The following is an 18,406-nucleotide window of genomic DNA, read 5'->3' as shown; positions in this document are numbered from 1 at the left end:
GTCTTAAAGCACCTTAGTTACTCTTAGCTAATCTTTACAGATTTAAAATTAATACTTTTGTTTCCATTTTATATAGAAACAGAAACATAGAATGGTTAAATAATTGGCTTGAAGTTACACAACTAAGAGGATATAAAGACAGAATTTGAGCCCCCAAACTCCTTCAGTTCTGTGGAAGACTGCAAAATTCTGTGTTTCATTTCATTTCATTCTTTTATTTATTTATTTATTTATTCATTCATCCATGTATTTATTTATTTATTTATTTATTTCAGTACCAGGAATTAAATCTAGGGGCATTCTACCACTGAGCTATATCCCCAGCCCTTTTTATTTTTTTTATTTTAAGACAGGGCCTCACTCAGTTGCCCAGGCTGGCCTCAAAATTGCAATCATTCTACCTCAATCTCCAGAATGGCTGGGATTATAGGCATGCACCACTGCACCAGCTCTGATTCATTTTACATTGACATTCCCCTATTTACAAATCATCTTCACATAATCTTTGCTGCCATTCATTGACATCTAGTATGTACCAAACACTAATATAGTTATTTCATATCCATCATCCAGTTATTATATTAACCCAAATTTCAATACCTCTTATCACAGCTAACACTCTGCTTCCAACACAAACACGCCTCTAGACAAAAGTGGTTTTGTCAATGTAAAACCTTTTTTTACACCAAGTAGACAGCAAAAAAAAAATGTGATTCCTTGCACAAAATACAAAGTTTAATGCTTTTCTCCATTCTAGATGGACCAGTAGCTTTGGCCTTATGTCTTCAATTATTAACTAAGATGTGACTATCCCAGAATGGAGAGAAAACGCAAGTGAAATTATTTTATCAGGAGTCAGCAGATACATTTAAAATTCTTTTCAGAGAAAGGAAAGTTTTATCTTCCTTTTCTGTTGAGCAAATATTCCATAATAATAAGATAAATTCTTTAGAAAACATAAAATAAGAAATTATTTAAATGTGATGTGTTTATGGTTGTGATTATCTGTTTTGATTTATTTTCAGTGATTACTATTTCAGTTGGCTGACATGGGTCAATGATGAACGAATATGTTTGCAGTGGCTAAAAAGAGTCCAGAATGTATCTGTCTTGTCTATATGTGCTTTCAGGGAAGACTGGCAGATATGGGATTGCCCAAAGGTAAAGTATATTAATGCTAGAGATACATATTTCTGAAGATGAAAGCACAACAGTAGAAACACATTTATAGCTAATATGTAATATATAAAGGTAGAATTACTGCATCAAACTGGAAAATGCTTGGCAAAAATATACTCTATATTCACAAGTCCACCATTGCTTTAAATGGATAAGATATTTGTTGCTTTCTCAAATGACTTTAACCTTGAAATTGGGTAGAGAAAAAGACTAAATGAGGCAGCTTAACACTGGGAAAATCAGGTATTTGGTTCTCAATTAGGATGGTCATCCATCTTTTTGCAATTATAAGATTAGCAATCAACAAAAGCAAAATAATGAAGATAAAAACATAAAGTGGTTCTACTATGGAAATCAATGTGTTTTAGACAAGAGAAGGAGAAGAAATGCAAATGGGGCATGTTCAATTCAATGTCAAAATTAAAAAGTAAAAATTCCAAAAGAAATGAATATCAAAAGAAAGCCTAACATACTCATTTTAAATCCAAGGTGGATGTCTGAAAACATGACATGAAATATTAGATCAAATTATCTTATTATCCATTTATCTTAAGGAAGTACCCCACACCTAAGGGGAGGAATTTGAAAATTAGAGACAGATTTCTACTGAGATTTATTGTTTCCATTGCTCAAATCTAAACATAATCTGTTGACATGAATGAGTCAGAAGCTTCTTTAACCAATTTAAAAATTTTAAAATATTCTGGCTCTTAAGTACTCATATTAAAGACTATGAAATTCAAAATTTCTTTAAATAAGAAATTTGATGGGTTCATTTCATGAGATTTCTAATTTTGAAGAAATGTTTCATTAAACCAAATATAGAATAAAGCTACTTAAAAGTAAGAAGAAAAGCACAGAGCAATCATAGAAAATCATTAAATTCGATCTAGAAATTAGGACAATATGTTTTACATTGAAAAAGTCATATGACTCTGTTTGAAAATGTATTAGGGCTGCAATAGTCAACATTACTCAAGCTGAAATATTTTTAAAATCACTACTGTGTCTGAAAGAGACTTGGCTGATTTTGATGAACTATGCTAGCTTATTTTTATTTATATTTTGATATACAAAGTAGAAATATTTGGCTTTATTGATTGCTCATAGGCAAAAGTATAAACAAACAAACAAACTGACCTTAATTATACTAGTTGATTTGAAACCATTGGTCTGAATAGTCAGCTTTGGTTAAAAATATCTTCAAAACTCACTAGATCTAGTGATTAGAAACTACTGCCTTAATTTTGTTAGCTTGAAAACTAGGAGATTTATTATTTAGACACAATTTTTAACTAATTAATATCTTTAGTTAAAAATTGGAATTGCTTTGGTATCCAAAATTCTAATTTATAAAAATGTGAGATAACATTAACCTAAATTTACAGAATATCAAAGATGTTCATCCAATGAAGTATGGAAGTCCCCGGAATAGAAACATTCTTGCCAGAAATGTTATTACATTTAAAATACCAGAACTGAATAACCATAGGATTTCTAAATAACCTCTATTTCAGAATACTATGAAAAATTTATACAACACATTTTCAGATTTGAGAACAATGGTGTTGCATTTTCCAGCAAACATACTCATGACTTACACTGTGTTTGGGGTTTGAAAACCAATAATATTTAAGGTTAGAGGACTTATCAATAATTTATTGATGTTCAGAGCCATACATAAAGCAAAGAATCAAAAGAAACTGACAATAGATACTTGTAATTACAATTGTGAGATATATTAAGAAATTTATAGTTTGAGACACTAATATCGTCTTACATTATTATTGTCCTCCCAAAAGAGGATTAAAATGAAGTTTATCTTTATGATTAAAAATGAAGAATCAGAAAACTTTCACTAGTTTTTCAAGTCTTGTCTTTTTTATTCTCTTGTAGGCACTGGCTTCTCCATATAGGCGATAATACAAACTGTCCTTAAAATTTATTATTCCCATGCCTTTTTTGACAGTACATCTTCTCATGGTTCTCTTACATTGTTGACTACACTTTTCCTTTATAGTTCTGCTGACTTCTCTAGACATCTTATCCTCCTATTTAATGTATTTGCAAGATAGGCTGTTATAACAAAACAACAACCTCCAATTATTCAGTAGGTTACAGTAGAAGTTTATTTCATATTCATATTCATATACCCATCAAATAGTGAGTCCAAGTAAGAGGAGTGTGGTAAGGACTGGGAGAGGGGATGCTCTGTTCCATATAATCATTCAGGAACCCAGATGATGGAATTTCTGCTAGCTTCATTTGTGGTTTTCAATACTATTCTAAAGTTATTAAAATTGAGCATCAAGATCCAGACATAGGATTGAGAAAAGAATGGAGGAACATGAATAAGAATTTTTTTTTTTTTTTTGGCTAGGTCTAGAAAGAGCCTTACTAATTTCAGCTTATACACCATTGGCTAAAACATATCACATGACCACATCCAACTGCAAAGGAGGCTGGGAAATGTAGCATACTCATAGCCCACCCAAAGGAAGAAATAGCTCCTGATTATCCTGCTTCCTCTATATCAACTCTCTTTGGGTAATTTTATCCACATCAGAGGTTTCTGTTACTACTTACCAACATTATTTATAAAGATTTCAACTTTTAAATAGCTGTGACTACATTTTCTCTACTTCATCCTCACTACCAAGACCTTCATTTGGTTCTTTATTATTCTTTTCCCAAACATTACTACAACATTCCAGTTGGTCCCCTGATTCCTTCCATCTTACCTATTTCTAACCCATTCTCTTTATCATGTTCAAAATTATATTTTCTTAATGGTGGATTTGAAGTCTTTCAAAGATTTATTTACAGGAGAAATTCAAACTTCTTAGGATGGCATAAAGGTTGCTCAAGATCTTGCTCATACTTATGCCTCTTCCCTGTAGTCACTTTCCACTGAGCCATATTGAACCACTTGGGTTAACTAATCCAGTCTGGTGTTATTTGTTGTTCTTTTTCTAATTATTTGTCTAGAAAAGCCTATTCACCCTTTTAGAATTACTAAATATTTGTTTAATAAATGATCAATACTATTATGCTAAAATGTAAACCAAAATAAGATTTAACGCAGATTTTAAAATTTCATGAGAAATTCTTAAGACCAAGAAAAGAATTTAATCTCCATTATGAATTTCCTTTTCACCTACACTAATTCAAGTGCTTGAACTATGCTGGACCTCCATACATGTTTGATAATTCTAAGGTACCACTTTATAAAAGATTTAACCAGAATAAAGATCTGAAACTAGATCCAGCAGGCAAAGTACCCATGTGTATACAGCAGCACTGTTATATAAGATTTTTAATAGAATCTTCTTAAATTCAAAATCGAAGATAGTTGACTAGCCATAGGACTCTCTGGCCAAGCAGTTTAACTGGTCCCAAATGTCCAGATTATATTTAGAAAAATTTTCTGCTAATACCATGTTTGATGTGATCTTTTGTCTTTCAGACCCAGGAACATATAGAAGAAAGCAGAACTGGATGGGCTGGTGGAGTATGATTTTGCTATCTTTTCCTTATATTTTAATGCCACTTGACAGATTCTCAACTATCAAAGGACTATCTCCAATGTTCTCAAACCGGCACTTTTTGTTTTTCAATTGATATATATATATATATATATATATATATATATATCAATTGTATGTGTATACACACATACATACATACATACATACACACACACACACACACACACACTTTTGAAAATGGGTGTAAGTTGCTGAGGGTCTTGCTAAGTTGCTGAGGCTGGCCTTCAATTTGCCATCCTTCTCCTGCCTCAGCCTCCTGAGTCACTGGGATTACAGGCATGCACCACCACACCCCGATACTAACTGATAGTATTTCTTAAATACAACAACATTTAATCAGTTTGCAAAAGAAAACACAAATCTTAGTCAGATGGGATAAAATCATCTTAATATTTATGCCATTTTAATCAAGGAAAAATAGAGACATTAGGAATCCTTGTGAGTTAAATGCATACTATCTCTTAATATATTTCATATAAACTAAACTGAATTTCATATATGCATATTCATATAAGCATTGACTTGGTATCAAATAGGCAAATGTGTTTTATTATGATTTGTGATTACTTATATCTGGAAATTTTGGATAAATTGTTGTTATTGTTGTTTGGTGATATATGAGGAATTCTAGTGTAAAAATCATGTTTTAGTGAAATATACCAATTGTATCTAATATCCTATAAAAAGAATACAAAATAGGATGGAGAATAGTGAATGTGGTTTGAATGCTGTCACTCACTCATCACATACATAATTTAATTCAACTGGCATTTCAGTTTGGGGATGCCACTTTTTTTTGAAATTTGAACACATTATGCAAAAAAGAAAATTTTTAGGACCAGATTTAATACATTGACTCATGACATAAAGACAGTAAAGAATTCAGAATTCAATTCTAAGATCATACATCTTTAACAAATTCTAACTTAAAATGGCCAGAGAGAAGGAAATAAAAATTTAAAAAATATATATCCAGGTATTAAAAATTCTTAGTTGAACACTTTTCTGTATCCAGTAATTTTTGTCTTACAGGCTACTATATTTACGCTCAGCCTTTAATGAAAGATATTTCAGTTTTATTTACTAACTAGGGACCAGTAGAACTTTATTAATAACATACAGTAATGTAACTACACTCTGAGGTAATAAGAATTGATTTTAAAAAGTCGAAAAGTTCTATTTTAATACACTTTTTGCCACACTATTATGTTATTACAGGAAAAATTAGCAATAACCAGTGGGGGGAGGGAAAGGATTCTGTAAATTGTCTGCTTTCTTGATCATCAGAAGCTCAACCTCCAGAAAGGTCATTCCTATTTCTATATCAGCATTTGAAAATGTGAAGAATGAGGAAAATCAAGATCCTAATTCAATCCCATTGCAAAGATTTCTAATAAAGAATCCGAAGAAAGAGTGCTTAAAAATATCCTTGTATTCTTCATGATGATAATGTTATTAGATTTATAATACGGTAATATGAATGATATGCTTACAAAAAGATCAGCAATGATGCAAACAAATTTCTCAAAGATATTACCTTGGGTATCTAGACCTTGCTTCAGAAATGCTGAAGTGCCCAAAACACTCTGAACATTTTTAGAATACACCTTTTGAAAGGTCTTGAGATCAATTGCATCTTAATTTTTAAAGTTCATATTACAACAAACTTGCATTTTCCAATAAGGGCTGGATGAGTGAGTGAATGAATGAAGGAATTGCCTTGTAAAATTTATGGAATGTTTTTGAAATACCCCTACTAGAGTACATATGTTGTCCTGTGAGAGAAGATGAGGTCCCTTCATTGAATCAGAAATCATGCCCAACTAAATTTAAAAAATAAGTGAATTCTTTACTTGGAACATGTGATTTTGTGCCAGGATATTTAATGTTTTAGAATTCTGTTGGAAACAATTTGTTTTTCTTATGTGTTAACGTCAATCTTTTAAAATTTATTGAATAGTCAGTAAACCTTCTAAATTCCAGAAGAAGAATTCTCAAAAATTCTTTTCACTGGTAGCTTTTAAGAGTAAATTCACACCCTCTCAATGCATCTGCCTTATAAATTCTGATATGCTCTTGAAAAAGTCAGGCCACAATTTTTATAGAGTCATAATATGTTGCATAGCTTCCTTTGATCTCTGCTCAAACTAGTGACTTAATGAAATTAACCAGAGAAGATCTAGAAATGTATATGTACTTTACACATTTGTTCAAATAATATTTGATTTTTTTTTTTTTGAGGGAGTGTGGTTTCTGGAAATTGAACCCAAGGCCTCAAATATGCTAGGAAAATGCTTTATCACTAAATTACATTGCCAGACTTGCTTAAATAATATTTATTGGGTCTTAAAAGTATATAGGCTAGTTGTATTAATGTAAATTTTAAAAGCAGTTTTAGAGAAGGGGTTCCTTTAGAATTTATCAAAGAAATTTAAACTGAAAAAGACTTTGGAAGATCATCTATAAATTAAAAAGAAATTAGGGCTAGAGGTACAACTCAGGAGTACAGCACTTGTCTAGCACACATGAGGCCCTGGGTTCAATCCCCAACACTACCAAAAAAAAAAAGCTTGGTAAGAGTAACTAACTTGTTAGTTGCAGGCATAGGAATTAACGAATGGGTTTCCTAAGTTCTAAGAATTTTATTTACCACTTTCTTTTTTCAGCACTGAAACATTTCATGTCTTAACTTAAGGTAAATAACTGTACTCTTTGGTATTTTGTCAAAGAAATAAAAAAATTCACTCTAAATAAATTGACTTTTTCCCTTTAAAGAGCAGACCAAAAAAGGGAAAATTTAACAGAAGAATCTAGAATTTAATCCTTTATAACTGGAGAACAAGCACTGAAAGCATATTGCTTAGACTGCAAAATCACTATGAAATTATTTTAAAATAATTAAGAAGTACATTATACCTTCTTTAGGCTGTTGGAGAAACCTCTTGGTTAAAAACAAATAAGTTTCTATTTGATGTTGGAAAGCCTTTGCTTTTGGTTGAATGTGAACTCAGTTTAGGCATCAGCCTTATGTCATTTAACCACTAAGACAAGATATGGCATGGTGGTAAATAATCTCACTTTTCAAGCAAAACATTTAAATGGCTTTGCACTTCACATTGAGATGAGCAATTCATCAGAAATTCTAAGCATAATAAAAAGGCCAGTGTAGGGGCCTTGTTAAAACTGACAACAGCCTAGCTGTGTGGCTTATCTAGGTCCAGGTGTGACTTGCTGAAAGAAGCACTTAACTCAGAATGCATTAGGGGCCCAGCTCTGGCCCAATGAGAGCGGAAATATTTCACACTCTCTTTACCTCACCCAAGTTACCCCAATCATCTAAAACAGCTGTTCCGCAACCAAAGAGGAGAGAGAAGATAACAGTCTTTGCTTAACAGAAAGATTCTTCCTGTTTGCCTGATTCTGGTATCTTAAAATATAACACTCTACCCAGTTAATTTTTTTTTTAATTTTCCATAAAAGCAAAATTTTAGGTTTTAATACAGAACAGCCTTTTCAAAGTCTCTTAATTGACTACAAGTGTGTGGAGAACTTTTTTTTTTAACTGTTACCTTAATCCATTAAATCCTAATTTTTCAATTCTGTGAATATTTCAGCAAAATTGATACAGAAACATTAAAATAGGTTGGAGATCATAATCTACAGCTTATACATATTATTGTATTAATTAATATTCTATTATAGTATAATTATATATTGTTGTATAATTATATATAATTGTATTAGCATCATATCCTAGAAGTTTTGTAGGTGTTCCTCATTTATGACAGTGGTACAAAATGGGTTAAAGTATTTTGTGATTCAGATTTCATGTTAGTGATTAAGACATCATAAAACCAATTTTTGTCTTTCACACTAAGTAGGAGGACATAAAGAGGTTACTAGTAGGCAATTATATCATCTTTAGGCTAAGAAGACAAAACTTCATTCTGAAGAAACAATTTTGGTAAAGACCCAGATAATAATAAAATTCCATTCACAAAATTGCATATCAGTTTTCTTTACCTGGGTCCCATGACTCATAATTTCACTTAATTGCAAAACCCTACCAGGATTAGTGTTTATTATTAATAAGCAAGCCTAATGAAGGAATCATATAAGGAGACAGCAGTTTTTCATTATTCCATTTTCCATTTTGTTCAACGTTTATTAAAAGAAAAATTTTAGACAAATTAAATTTAGCAGAGATTCTTTGAGCAAAGAACAATTCATGAATCAGGCAGCACTCAGAACAGAAGAGGTTCTGAAAGTTCCACCCAACAATGTGAGCAGTGAACTGAGACAGAAGCAAAATTGAGAAACCCCAGCTGGCTGCAGCTAGGAGTTTGCCTTATTGGGCCCTGTGTGATGAGTTGCCTGCCTGTGATTGGCTGGTTGGGGTTAGGTTGTGGTTCATCACATACAACTCAAAGTGTGGAAACAGCCTCAAGCTAATAGCCTCCTCCTAATTTCATTGTCTAGTCAGTGTGATAAGACTTAGGACACTATATTGGTTTCCTAACTGCTATAATAAATTACACAAACTTGGTGGGTTAAAACAACAGAATTTTTTTTCTTTCATATTTCTGGGGGATAGAATCTGAAATCAGGTGCTAACAGGGCTGTGCCCTCTCTGATGGCTCTAGGAGAGAATCCTTCCTTGCTTCTTCCAGCTTCTAATGGCTCTAGGCAATCCCTGGAATTCTTTGGTTTCCAACTGCATCACCTTAATCCTGCTACTGTTCTCACTTAGGTCCGTTTCCTGTAATTCTGTGTCTCTCTGTGTCCTCTCTCTTGAGAACTCCTGAATTGGACTTAGGGTACACCCATTCAAGTATCATCACATCTTAGAGTCTTATCCCAGGAATTAACTTTAGTGGTACTTTATTCCACTAACTCTATTCATCCTACTACAGATGCATCAAATATGCTTCATATTAATGTCATGTGATCACAAAAATAATGATGAATTTTATCAAAAGGCATCAATATCAGATCATACATGCAACTATGATTAAGGAAATCTACAGTAACTTCTGCTCTCTTTCTCAAAAATGGATGTCAGACTAGGTCTTAGCAGAATAAATGTTCATAGCTAAAAGATGTTGGTGTTTTTAATTTAATTTTATTTTATTAGTAATTTATTTGTTTGGTTTTGTTGCTTGGCTTAGCTCTAAATGTACTGAATATCTTGGTCCCCTGTCACATGGAGGAACATCAACTAGAGAGATTTGGTTTTAAATTAGGAAAACAACTACTCTGTATCAGTAGAATAATTCTTTTCTTGCGTAATTTTTTTTTTACAAATTTGTGATCATTTTACAAATAACAGGAGATGGAGGAGCATATCATTTTTTTAATGGGAGAAACATGATACTACTGGTTGAAATTTACTATGAGGACATTTGCAGGATCTCAGTTTTCTATACCAGTTAGGATGTTGCGGTGTGGCTAGTTCTGTTCCAAGGCACATTTGAGTGTCTAGCATTCCCGATGTAATAATGTGATTCCCAGCAGGCACTCAGAAAGGTTCCCTGGAAAAGGTCAAGCTAAGACAATAAGGTCAGGTTTCCTGAGATTCAGAAGTAAACCTCCCTCATCGTGGATAATATTTTTCTCTGAAGTACAGAATTCTCTCTTCACCATTAAAATCTGTGGCTAGCAGGTGCTATTTTAATCCCTAAAATGTCTCTATTCAAGCATTGCCATTAGTTGCTTGACATTAGACAAGTCAGCTTTCATGAGAGTCACACTTTGGTCAAATATCTCATTTTAAAGTTTGGTTTGGTTAAATATCAACATTTATTTGTGATTCTTCATCCCAGAACATAGAAATTTAATCAAATTAAACATTATAAAGTCAGGGGTATATAGTAGCACCCAGCAGTAGCTGGCATGTGTGAGTGCCTATTTGAATCTCTGGAAAAGCTGTCATCTGGAAAATTGAAATTTCAGATGTGAGTGACAGAAGATGGGAGCAGGAGGTCAGGCACTCTGATTCCTACAAACATGACCATATATTGCTTTGAAAATAATCTATGGTTTTAGTTCAGTTTGTCTTTTGAACATAACCTCTGTTAATTTCTTTCAGTTCTTTGTTTCAACACCAGTTTTCAGCTATGATGCCATTTCATACTACAAAATATTTAGCGACAAGGATGGCTACAAACATATTCACTATATCAAAGACTCTGTGGTACGTTCCTTCCAAGATTTATCTCCTCAAAGATCATTCACTTGAGGTTGCTCAAATAACGCTCAGATTCACACAACATAATGTTTGTCTTTTTATAGGAAAATGCTATTCAAATTACAAGTGGCAAGTGGGAGGCCATAAATATATTCAGAGTAACACAGGATTCACTGTAAGTACTGCATGAAGCACGATGCACCATTCAGGTTTTAATTGGCACCGACCGATGGACGTAAAAATGATACTGCACCATCTCTTCCAGTTAACTAAAAGAGCATTTCTGTTACTCTGCAGTTTAGTTCAGATGGCTACGATTTCATTTAGGATTGCATTCTTTAATAATTAGCCAATACTGTTTCCTTTGGGGAAGAATTTTTCAGTAGACACTTTTATTCTGATATTTGGTAGATAATTATATAAAAGTCTAAAAATTTTAAAACAACAACTAATTCTCAAGCCAAGTGTTACTCTTCAGCACTTGAAGCAATGAACAAGCTTCAAAATTCAATGGGGGCAGGGGGTGCAGCCCATTGATATGAAGAATATTTTGTAAATATTTATTGTTATCTAAGTTTAATATTATCATCTATAACAGCTATTCATTATTGAGGAATTACTATGTACCAGATATTGTAAAGTAGAAATAATTTTCTCAAGTTTACAGATAAGAAAACTGATACTCAGAAAATTTAATTAACTTGGCCAAAAGCCACTCAGTTAGTTAGTGACAGATGAAGATTCAGACCTAAACCATATTAAATATAAGGCTTTTGTTGTTATCCTCCAGTGGGGATTTTTTTCTTTTGGTTATTTCCTTCACAGTCCATTCTGAATACTACCTATCATTTTGAAGTAATCATTTATGATAAAACTTCTCTAATCACAAATGTGCACTTCCTGACTGTCACAGAGGTTCCCCTTAGTACTCATAAACTACCTGTCATTATCTAAAATTCATGGAGCAAAAGGTCAGCATCATTAGCCAAGCTCACTGGATAGACACCTGTCAAAAACCTATTGCCAATATGTGGAATTATTTGAATAGTGGGCAAAGGAGTTTGGACCTTATATAGAGCAGCCATTAAAATCTCTACAGTAAGGGGGTTAAAAAGATAAAAACAGATGGGAGATTAATTTCATTTATGATGGATTTAGGAAGTAGAGAAAATTGAAGACAAGAAGACCCACAAATATGGTAAATGGCTATGATACCAGCTACTGAGGCTGAGGCAGGAAAATCACAACTTCCATCCTGGGCAACTTAGCGAGACCCTATTTCAAAATAAAAAAAAATTAAAAATAAGAACTAGGGAGGCAGTAGTGGTAGAGCACCCCTGGGTTCACTTCCCAGTACCAGAAAGAAAAAAAAAATGACACAGCTGTGGTCAAAATGTTGAGCTGAGTTCAGAACTTGAATAATGGCAATAAAGGATGTACACAGAGGACAAATCTACTCTCCTTTTCTGTGTGACACTTAGCACTATGCCTGACACAGAGAACCAGTTCAGTATATATTTGTTAAGTGGAGGAGAAGAAGGGGAAGTGGTTAAGGCAGATGGAGGCTTGAAGAGTGCTGGTCAGTTACTAACCGTGAAGGAAAAGAGAAGAAAGAGGAAAAGGGGACTGTGCTGTTAGAGGTGAAGACAATGGGGAAACTTTGACATCTCAGGAAAGCTACCGGGAGCCCTCTGGGAAAGAGTCTAAGCATTTTATTCACGGGTGGTTTGAAATGATGTGAGAAAGACAAGTGTAAGTGGTGATTGGAGTCATGTGACATTAGGAAAGATATAAGCTGGACATATGCAGATTTAGAATATAAATTTTATACTATGAATTTTACATTCTATTACCTTTTTCTGTTTTCTGGGAATTAACAAAGGTTAAGACTTTGAGGACATAGACTACCTGAATTGCTAAACCATCCTGAGAATTAAACCAAACTTTAGTTATTCCAAACATTCCATTCTCTATTGTGCTCTTTCTGAAAAAAAAAAAAATAGACAGTTACTTGTGATATTAAGATAAATTCACATAGGAAAGAATATTATATCCCTAAATTGAATTTCCCACTTCAGAGCTGTATTAAAACTAGCTAGAATGGTACTCCCTGGATTCTTAGGTGGTAAGGATGCTCTCTTGTGGTTTGTTTTGCTTCTGTTGTAAGTTAACATGTCCTAAGGTGTGTGGTATCCCCATTTGGATGCGTTTCCCCGGTTTATGGCCAACTGAGCTCCTATCAGGGTTACTATAAAATAAACTGTTTTCATAATCATAGACAAAATTAAATAATATAGTATACAGAAACCAATAAATTGTTATTAATCTTGGAAAAAGAAAGACATAATATTAATTTAAAATCATAGTTTATATCACATGGCTCATAATAAATCAAAATATTATATATCTATAATAAAATGAGTGCTAGCATAATTTAAGCTTTCTCTGATGATTTGGAATGCAGGGTAAATACCCAGAATTCACTTATAAATAGCAGTGATATGTGCACATAATTACCAGTAAATAATTTTATTAGGTGAATATTTACCTGTAGTTTATATTCTACTAATATTAGTAACAGTACTATGATCATTCATCAATATGTAACAATTTCTGAATACATTTTCAGGTTTTATTCTAGCAATGAATTTGAAGGTTACCCTGGAAGAAGAAATATCTACAGGTAAATTATGCCAGTCCATTCTTTTATTTATATATATTAATAGTTGAATAAAAATATATCATATATCATAATCCCCAGGAGAAGTAGGAAACTTTTTGAAGTGTGAAAATTAACAAAAATTATTTATAATATAAAACATTCAGGGAATGTTGTTTTGTATTACATCAGAATAAAAACAAAACATACATTTTTAGTCATTTCAAAATGTTTATTTTCAAAAGGAAAAAACAGTAAATTGTAATGTCAATATAAATACTAAATGTTATTTATATGATATTAAATATTTCAACAACATTTAAAGGTAATTAAGGACATTATTCATTTAAACACACATTTATTGTGTACCCACTATGTGTCAGGCATTGTTTTTGTTCCCATAATGTGTGGTTTATTTTACTATGGTTCACTTTGGCATAAGCCATCTCTCTTCCTGCTTTAATGCTCTCTGGTTGTCCCTTGATGACTGGAATGGTGCCGTCAACACTCCTTCTGGATGTAGAAATAGAAACAATAGTTACCATGTGCTGGTAGTTCACTATATGCCAGGCACCTTTTTAATCTGATTTGCATCTATATTTTTATTTAATCCCCACAACTCTGAGATATGTAGGATTGTTAGAGCCACAGTCTGTACCTGGACATATTGATCTCTGAGCCCTTGTTAATTCCCTCCCTTTCATTTCCAATGATACACTAAAATACAAACATGAAAACTAACTGTGAAGAAGAAATAAGAAGTTTTCCTATGTCATATTCCTCTATTCCCTCCTGAATCATGCCCTTCCCTTAGCTGTTAGAGAGCATCCTTATTTGAAACAAGCCATGTTTCTGTTTACTCTCTACCATGCCCAAAGCAAGGTCAGGGGACAGCAGAAGGGACTCTGAGGTGGCACAGGTAACCCTGAAAGCCACTATGGGGTTGTGGCCCTTCCTGCATCCTGGCATAACACCATCTATTATCTCCCAAGTGGGATTCTAATTCTGACGGTTTGCAGAAAGATCCAGGAGTCTTATTAAAATCAATCACTGCATTCAAAAAACACACAGAGGCTCTGCTGAGGTAAGTGTAGGACCACTGTGGAAGGCACAGGTTGGCTTGGCTAGGGCTATGACGAAGGAGCATTATCATTCTGAACTTCCTCAAGCCCAAATTTCTGCTGAAAGGAATGAAAGGTGTATAGAACCATGGCTTCTTATTTCGAATTTTCTTGTTACTGTTTTCCCTTCCCAGATTTATGATTAGAACAGGGACCCTTTTCTTATTGACACTGCCAGGTTTTCTTGGTATGTTTTGCTGTGGGTTAGAAAAAGAGATGGGGAAATCAAGAGGTATGGATTCCCAACCACTCCATAAAGTGGTTATGGGAAGTAACTACCTTACTTCCATGGGAAGTGTTAGATATTTATCCTACTTTGGGAAAAGCACACAGGGCTTCTCCCTCAAAGTTTATGCCTCTTCAGGCACAAATGGATCAAAAATCAAGCTACATCAAAATACTGTGATTCCCCTTTACTTTAAATGATATTGGCAACCGAAAAATAGAGTGTGTTTGATGTCAATATGTAAATTAGTCACTTTACATGGAGTAGTACATTTTGATAAATACAATCTCAAAATTTTAGCTTAGTTTTATTTTCATTTCCCTCTAGAATTAGCATTGGAAGCTATCCTCCGAGCAAGAAGTGTGTTACTTGCCATCTAAGGAAAGAAAGGTGCCAATATTACACAGCAAGTTTCAGCGACTATGCCAAGTACTATGCACTCATCTGCTACGGTAGGTGATGGCCTCACCATGAGCACTACCATCCCATTCCACTGTCCTCACCCTCGTCACCACCAACTGGTGTGTTCCCAGCTTCAGGTACTGAGCACTTCTTACATGTAAGGCTCCTATCTAATGCCCAAGAGAAGCAACGAAGGCAAGAATGGAAGGTACTATTATCCCCGCTGTTAAGGAAACAGAATAACTTGCCAAAGGTGTGTACTGTGGATAACACCAGCCAGATTGAAGCAAGAGTCTGTTGCTTTTAAATCCCATGCTCTTAACCACCATGGTCCACAGCTTCATGACGTTATATCCAAACATAATCTATCCCATCCATAGCAGGGGAAATATTATAAAAAGAAGCACTCTCTGGTAAAATGGTTGTGGGACTTTGGCTTCATTTGTGGGAGAAATTTCAAATTCCTGCATCCAGTAGAAAGAACAGTAGCCTGGAATCCCAAGATCTCTCCCTGAAGGCCAACCTTCTTCCAGCTTCAGTTTCAATGGGTATAGAAAATGAACCTTTGTCATTCTGTATACCCTTTCAAAACTTGAATGATATCTTAAGTAATTGATTCAAGTACAAAATAATCATTTCCTGCTTGTTCAGGCCATTGGTATATTTCAGGAATAATTTCTATCCTAATAATTTTATTCTATGCACAACATTTTATCTTGAAGTGGTGACAAATAGTAAAACAGGCTAAGATAACAACATGGATCCATGAAATTTGTTGAGATCTTAGTACTCATAAGAGAGATCTGGAAAACTGGATTGGAAAGTTTCTGATTTGCCCATTTGTGTCTCCACCCTCTAGTTAATCCCCAATTTAGGGGTGGGGATTAGAGCATTTGGCATAAGATTATAGGAAATGCCTGCTGCCCTTGCATTTCTAGTATTAACTCCCTGTGTTGAAGTACATGGCATGGAGAACACGTGGAATCTCTATTTGGGATCCCTGCTCAGATGCAGAGTCCTCTGAAACGAGAACCAGCATGAAAGCCACCTGACATGCCATTTCCCTCAGTCCAGCCACCTGGGCCTAGAACCTGAACCACAGTTCATTTGACTGTGTGGACATGAACAAACATTTTAACCCAAATGCTTCCTTCAAAATGACACGTGATGTCAGTTTTAAATAACACTGTCATAAAGTGTTTTGGTCAATGGTATCTTTGAAATGTCAAGAGATTGTTGTTCATGACCATATGTGCTGGTTGTGGCTATGGCATTCAAAGGTATACATTAAATATCCCTCTCAAGTTATATAAAAACATTTTTCATCTAAAGCTCTGTATTTATGTAACATATACTCAAAGCTTACATGCCAGGCACATAGCATCACTGAGCTAACCATACTGAATCAATTGTTAGTATCTGTCTTTCTCTCCTGGAAAGCAGGAGCTGCTTTCTTTTAATCTTTATATATATAAGGCCAAGAAGAATGCCTAATGCATCCTAGCCATTCAGAACTTGGAGATGAAACATAGGTGCTAGGGAGTTTCATAGCATTGCTGTCTTTTGCAAAGTTTACCAAGAAACTTGTATTGTGCTGAAGCATTTGCTGATAAAGGCATCAGTGACACTACATTAATGTACCTGCATTTATATTGACATGCACTCTGTATTTGAATAACGTTTTAGAGAGTACTCTACCACATGCTGTATCACTTTATCTCCCTAATATCTTCTTGAGCTTAAATGCCTACCAAGGAAATAAGAAATCAAAGACTGAGCTCTCCTCAAAAGTTGGTGGAAGAGTCCTTTCTAGAACTTGAATCGCCTGACTTTTCCACCACTCACTCTTCCTCGGCAGTATGGTAATTTCCCATTTAGCAAAAAATATACTGTGTGGGAAGCATCACATCGTCTGGTGTTTTTGAAGCTCCAGTAAAATGAGTCACTGCACCATCATAGGAAAAACCTTGAAATCTTTCCCTTTAGGACTAAGAGTAAAGCCTCATTATGTAACTTCAAACTCTCCAAAGGGGTGCTAAGTCCCAGATGACAGGATTAAAGCAGATAAAATCACACCGATGATGCTGATGGAACAAAAAGGATGTGATGTAGGAATTTTAGACAACTGGTACTAGGGTCTTCAGGACCTTATCCTGGGCTTCAGTGTCAAGAAGAGTCAGTCATTAGTTTGACTCATAGTTTAGACAAAAAAAGAAATGCAAAGTTTTCATTACTGGAACTGCACACCCATGAAAATTCTGCAATATGGGTGCTGATTGGTTAAAGTCTCGAAATTTATACTCCTGGCTCATTTCCTTCCATTCTGGCCAAAAAGGTCATAGGTATACTTGTCTCTTCTGATAACTTTGAAGAAAAACTGACCTAAATGAAAATCTCTGCAATTATATTCTATAAAGCTCTGAAAGTCCATAAACGAACTTTGTTTTTTGAGAAAGCCCAATAATATCTGTGTTCTCCATCCCTAAGTTAGACTGAGGTGTCAGGTAGGAAATCAAAATATTAGCTTTGTTATTTATAAAAGGCTAATTGGAAAATGTGGCTGAGGTGTGTGGCTTTCTAATATTCCACTGCAGGATTACAATTGCACCCAGAGATACAGTTAAAACTGAACATCTATAGGTTTCCCCCATGGGGTTTGGCACTGTCACACTTATAGCTCTGAGGAATAGAGCAAAAGCATGTTCTCAGAAGACGTAAAGATGCCAGGAGCAAGACAGGAGAAACTATTCATAGCCAGATCTTCTCAGACTCATCTAGAAAATCACTCTTCTTCTGCTTTGCTTGGGGTCAAGGGTACTTCTCTGATTGGTGTTCCCTCTACACAGAAAGAAGTACTGGGGTGTCATAAACATCTACCCCACACTCCACCTGTGTTGCCTGTTTAACCCCTTGACTGCCTGAGCAAGCATTTTCTTTAAAAGTGTATTTCTAGGTATGATGTGATTCTATAAGTCAAATGAATGATATATAGTTGATAATTATTTCTAGAGTTTGTTAATATGGCCATTTTCTGCATGCAAAAGCTGAAGTCTACTTTAGAATGTGTAGTGGACATTGTTGTAT

The 18,406-nt window shown here is 34.3% G+C and overlaps 1 protein-coding gene across 2 annotated transcripts in view; it reads left to right on the top strand.

Moving 5' to 3' along the window:
• LOC107136887 (fibroblast activation protein alpha) overlaps positions 1 to 18,406 on the top strand; it is an 81,761-nt gene that overhangs the window by 38,564 nt on the left and 24,791 nt on the right. For both annotated transcript variants that reach the window (XM_048812382.1, XM_015479254.2), the window contains exons 12-17: positions 1,026 to 1,161; positions 4,646 to 4,690; positions 10,816 to 10,920; positions 11,019 to 11,089; positions 13,544 to 13,597; positions 15,248 to 15,372. In XM_048812382.1, coding sequence (XP_048668339.1) covers positions 1,026 to 1,161; positions 4,646 to 4,690; positions 10,816 to 10,920; positions 11,019 to 11,089; positions 13,544 to 13,597; positions 15,248 to 15,372 — 536 coding nt within the window. The remainder of the gene's footprint in view (positions 1 to 1,025; positions 1,162 to 4,645; positions 4,691 to 10,815; positions 10,921 to 11,018; positions 11,090 to 13,543; positions 13,598 to 15,247; positions 15,373 to 18,406) is intronic.

This window comes from Marmota marmota, unplaced genomic scaffold (assembly GCF_001458135.2).
Source record: "Marmota marmota marmota unplaced genomic scaffold, marMar, whole genome shotgun sequence".
In the NCBI taxonomy this organism is placed as follows: Eukaryota; Metazoa; Chordata; class Mammalia; order Rodentia; family Sciuridae; genus Marmota; species Marmota marmota.
This window is presented reverse-complemented; position numbering and strand designations above follow the sequence as displayed.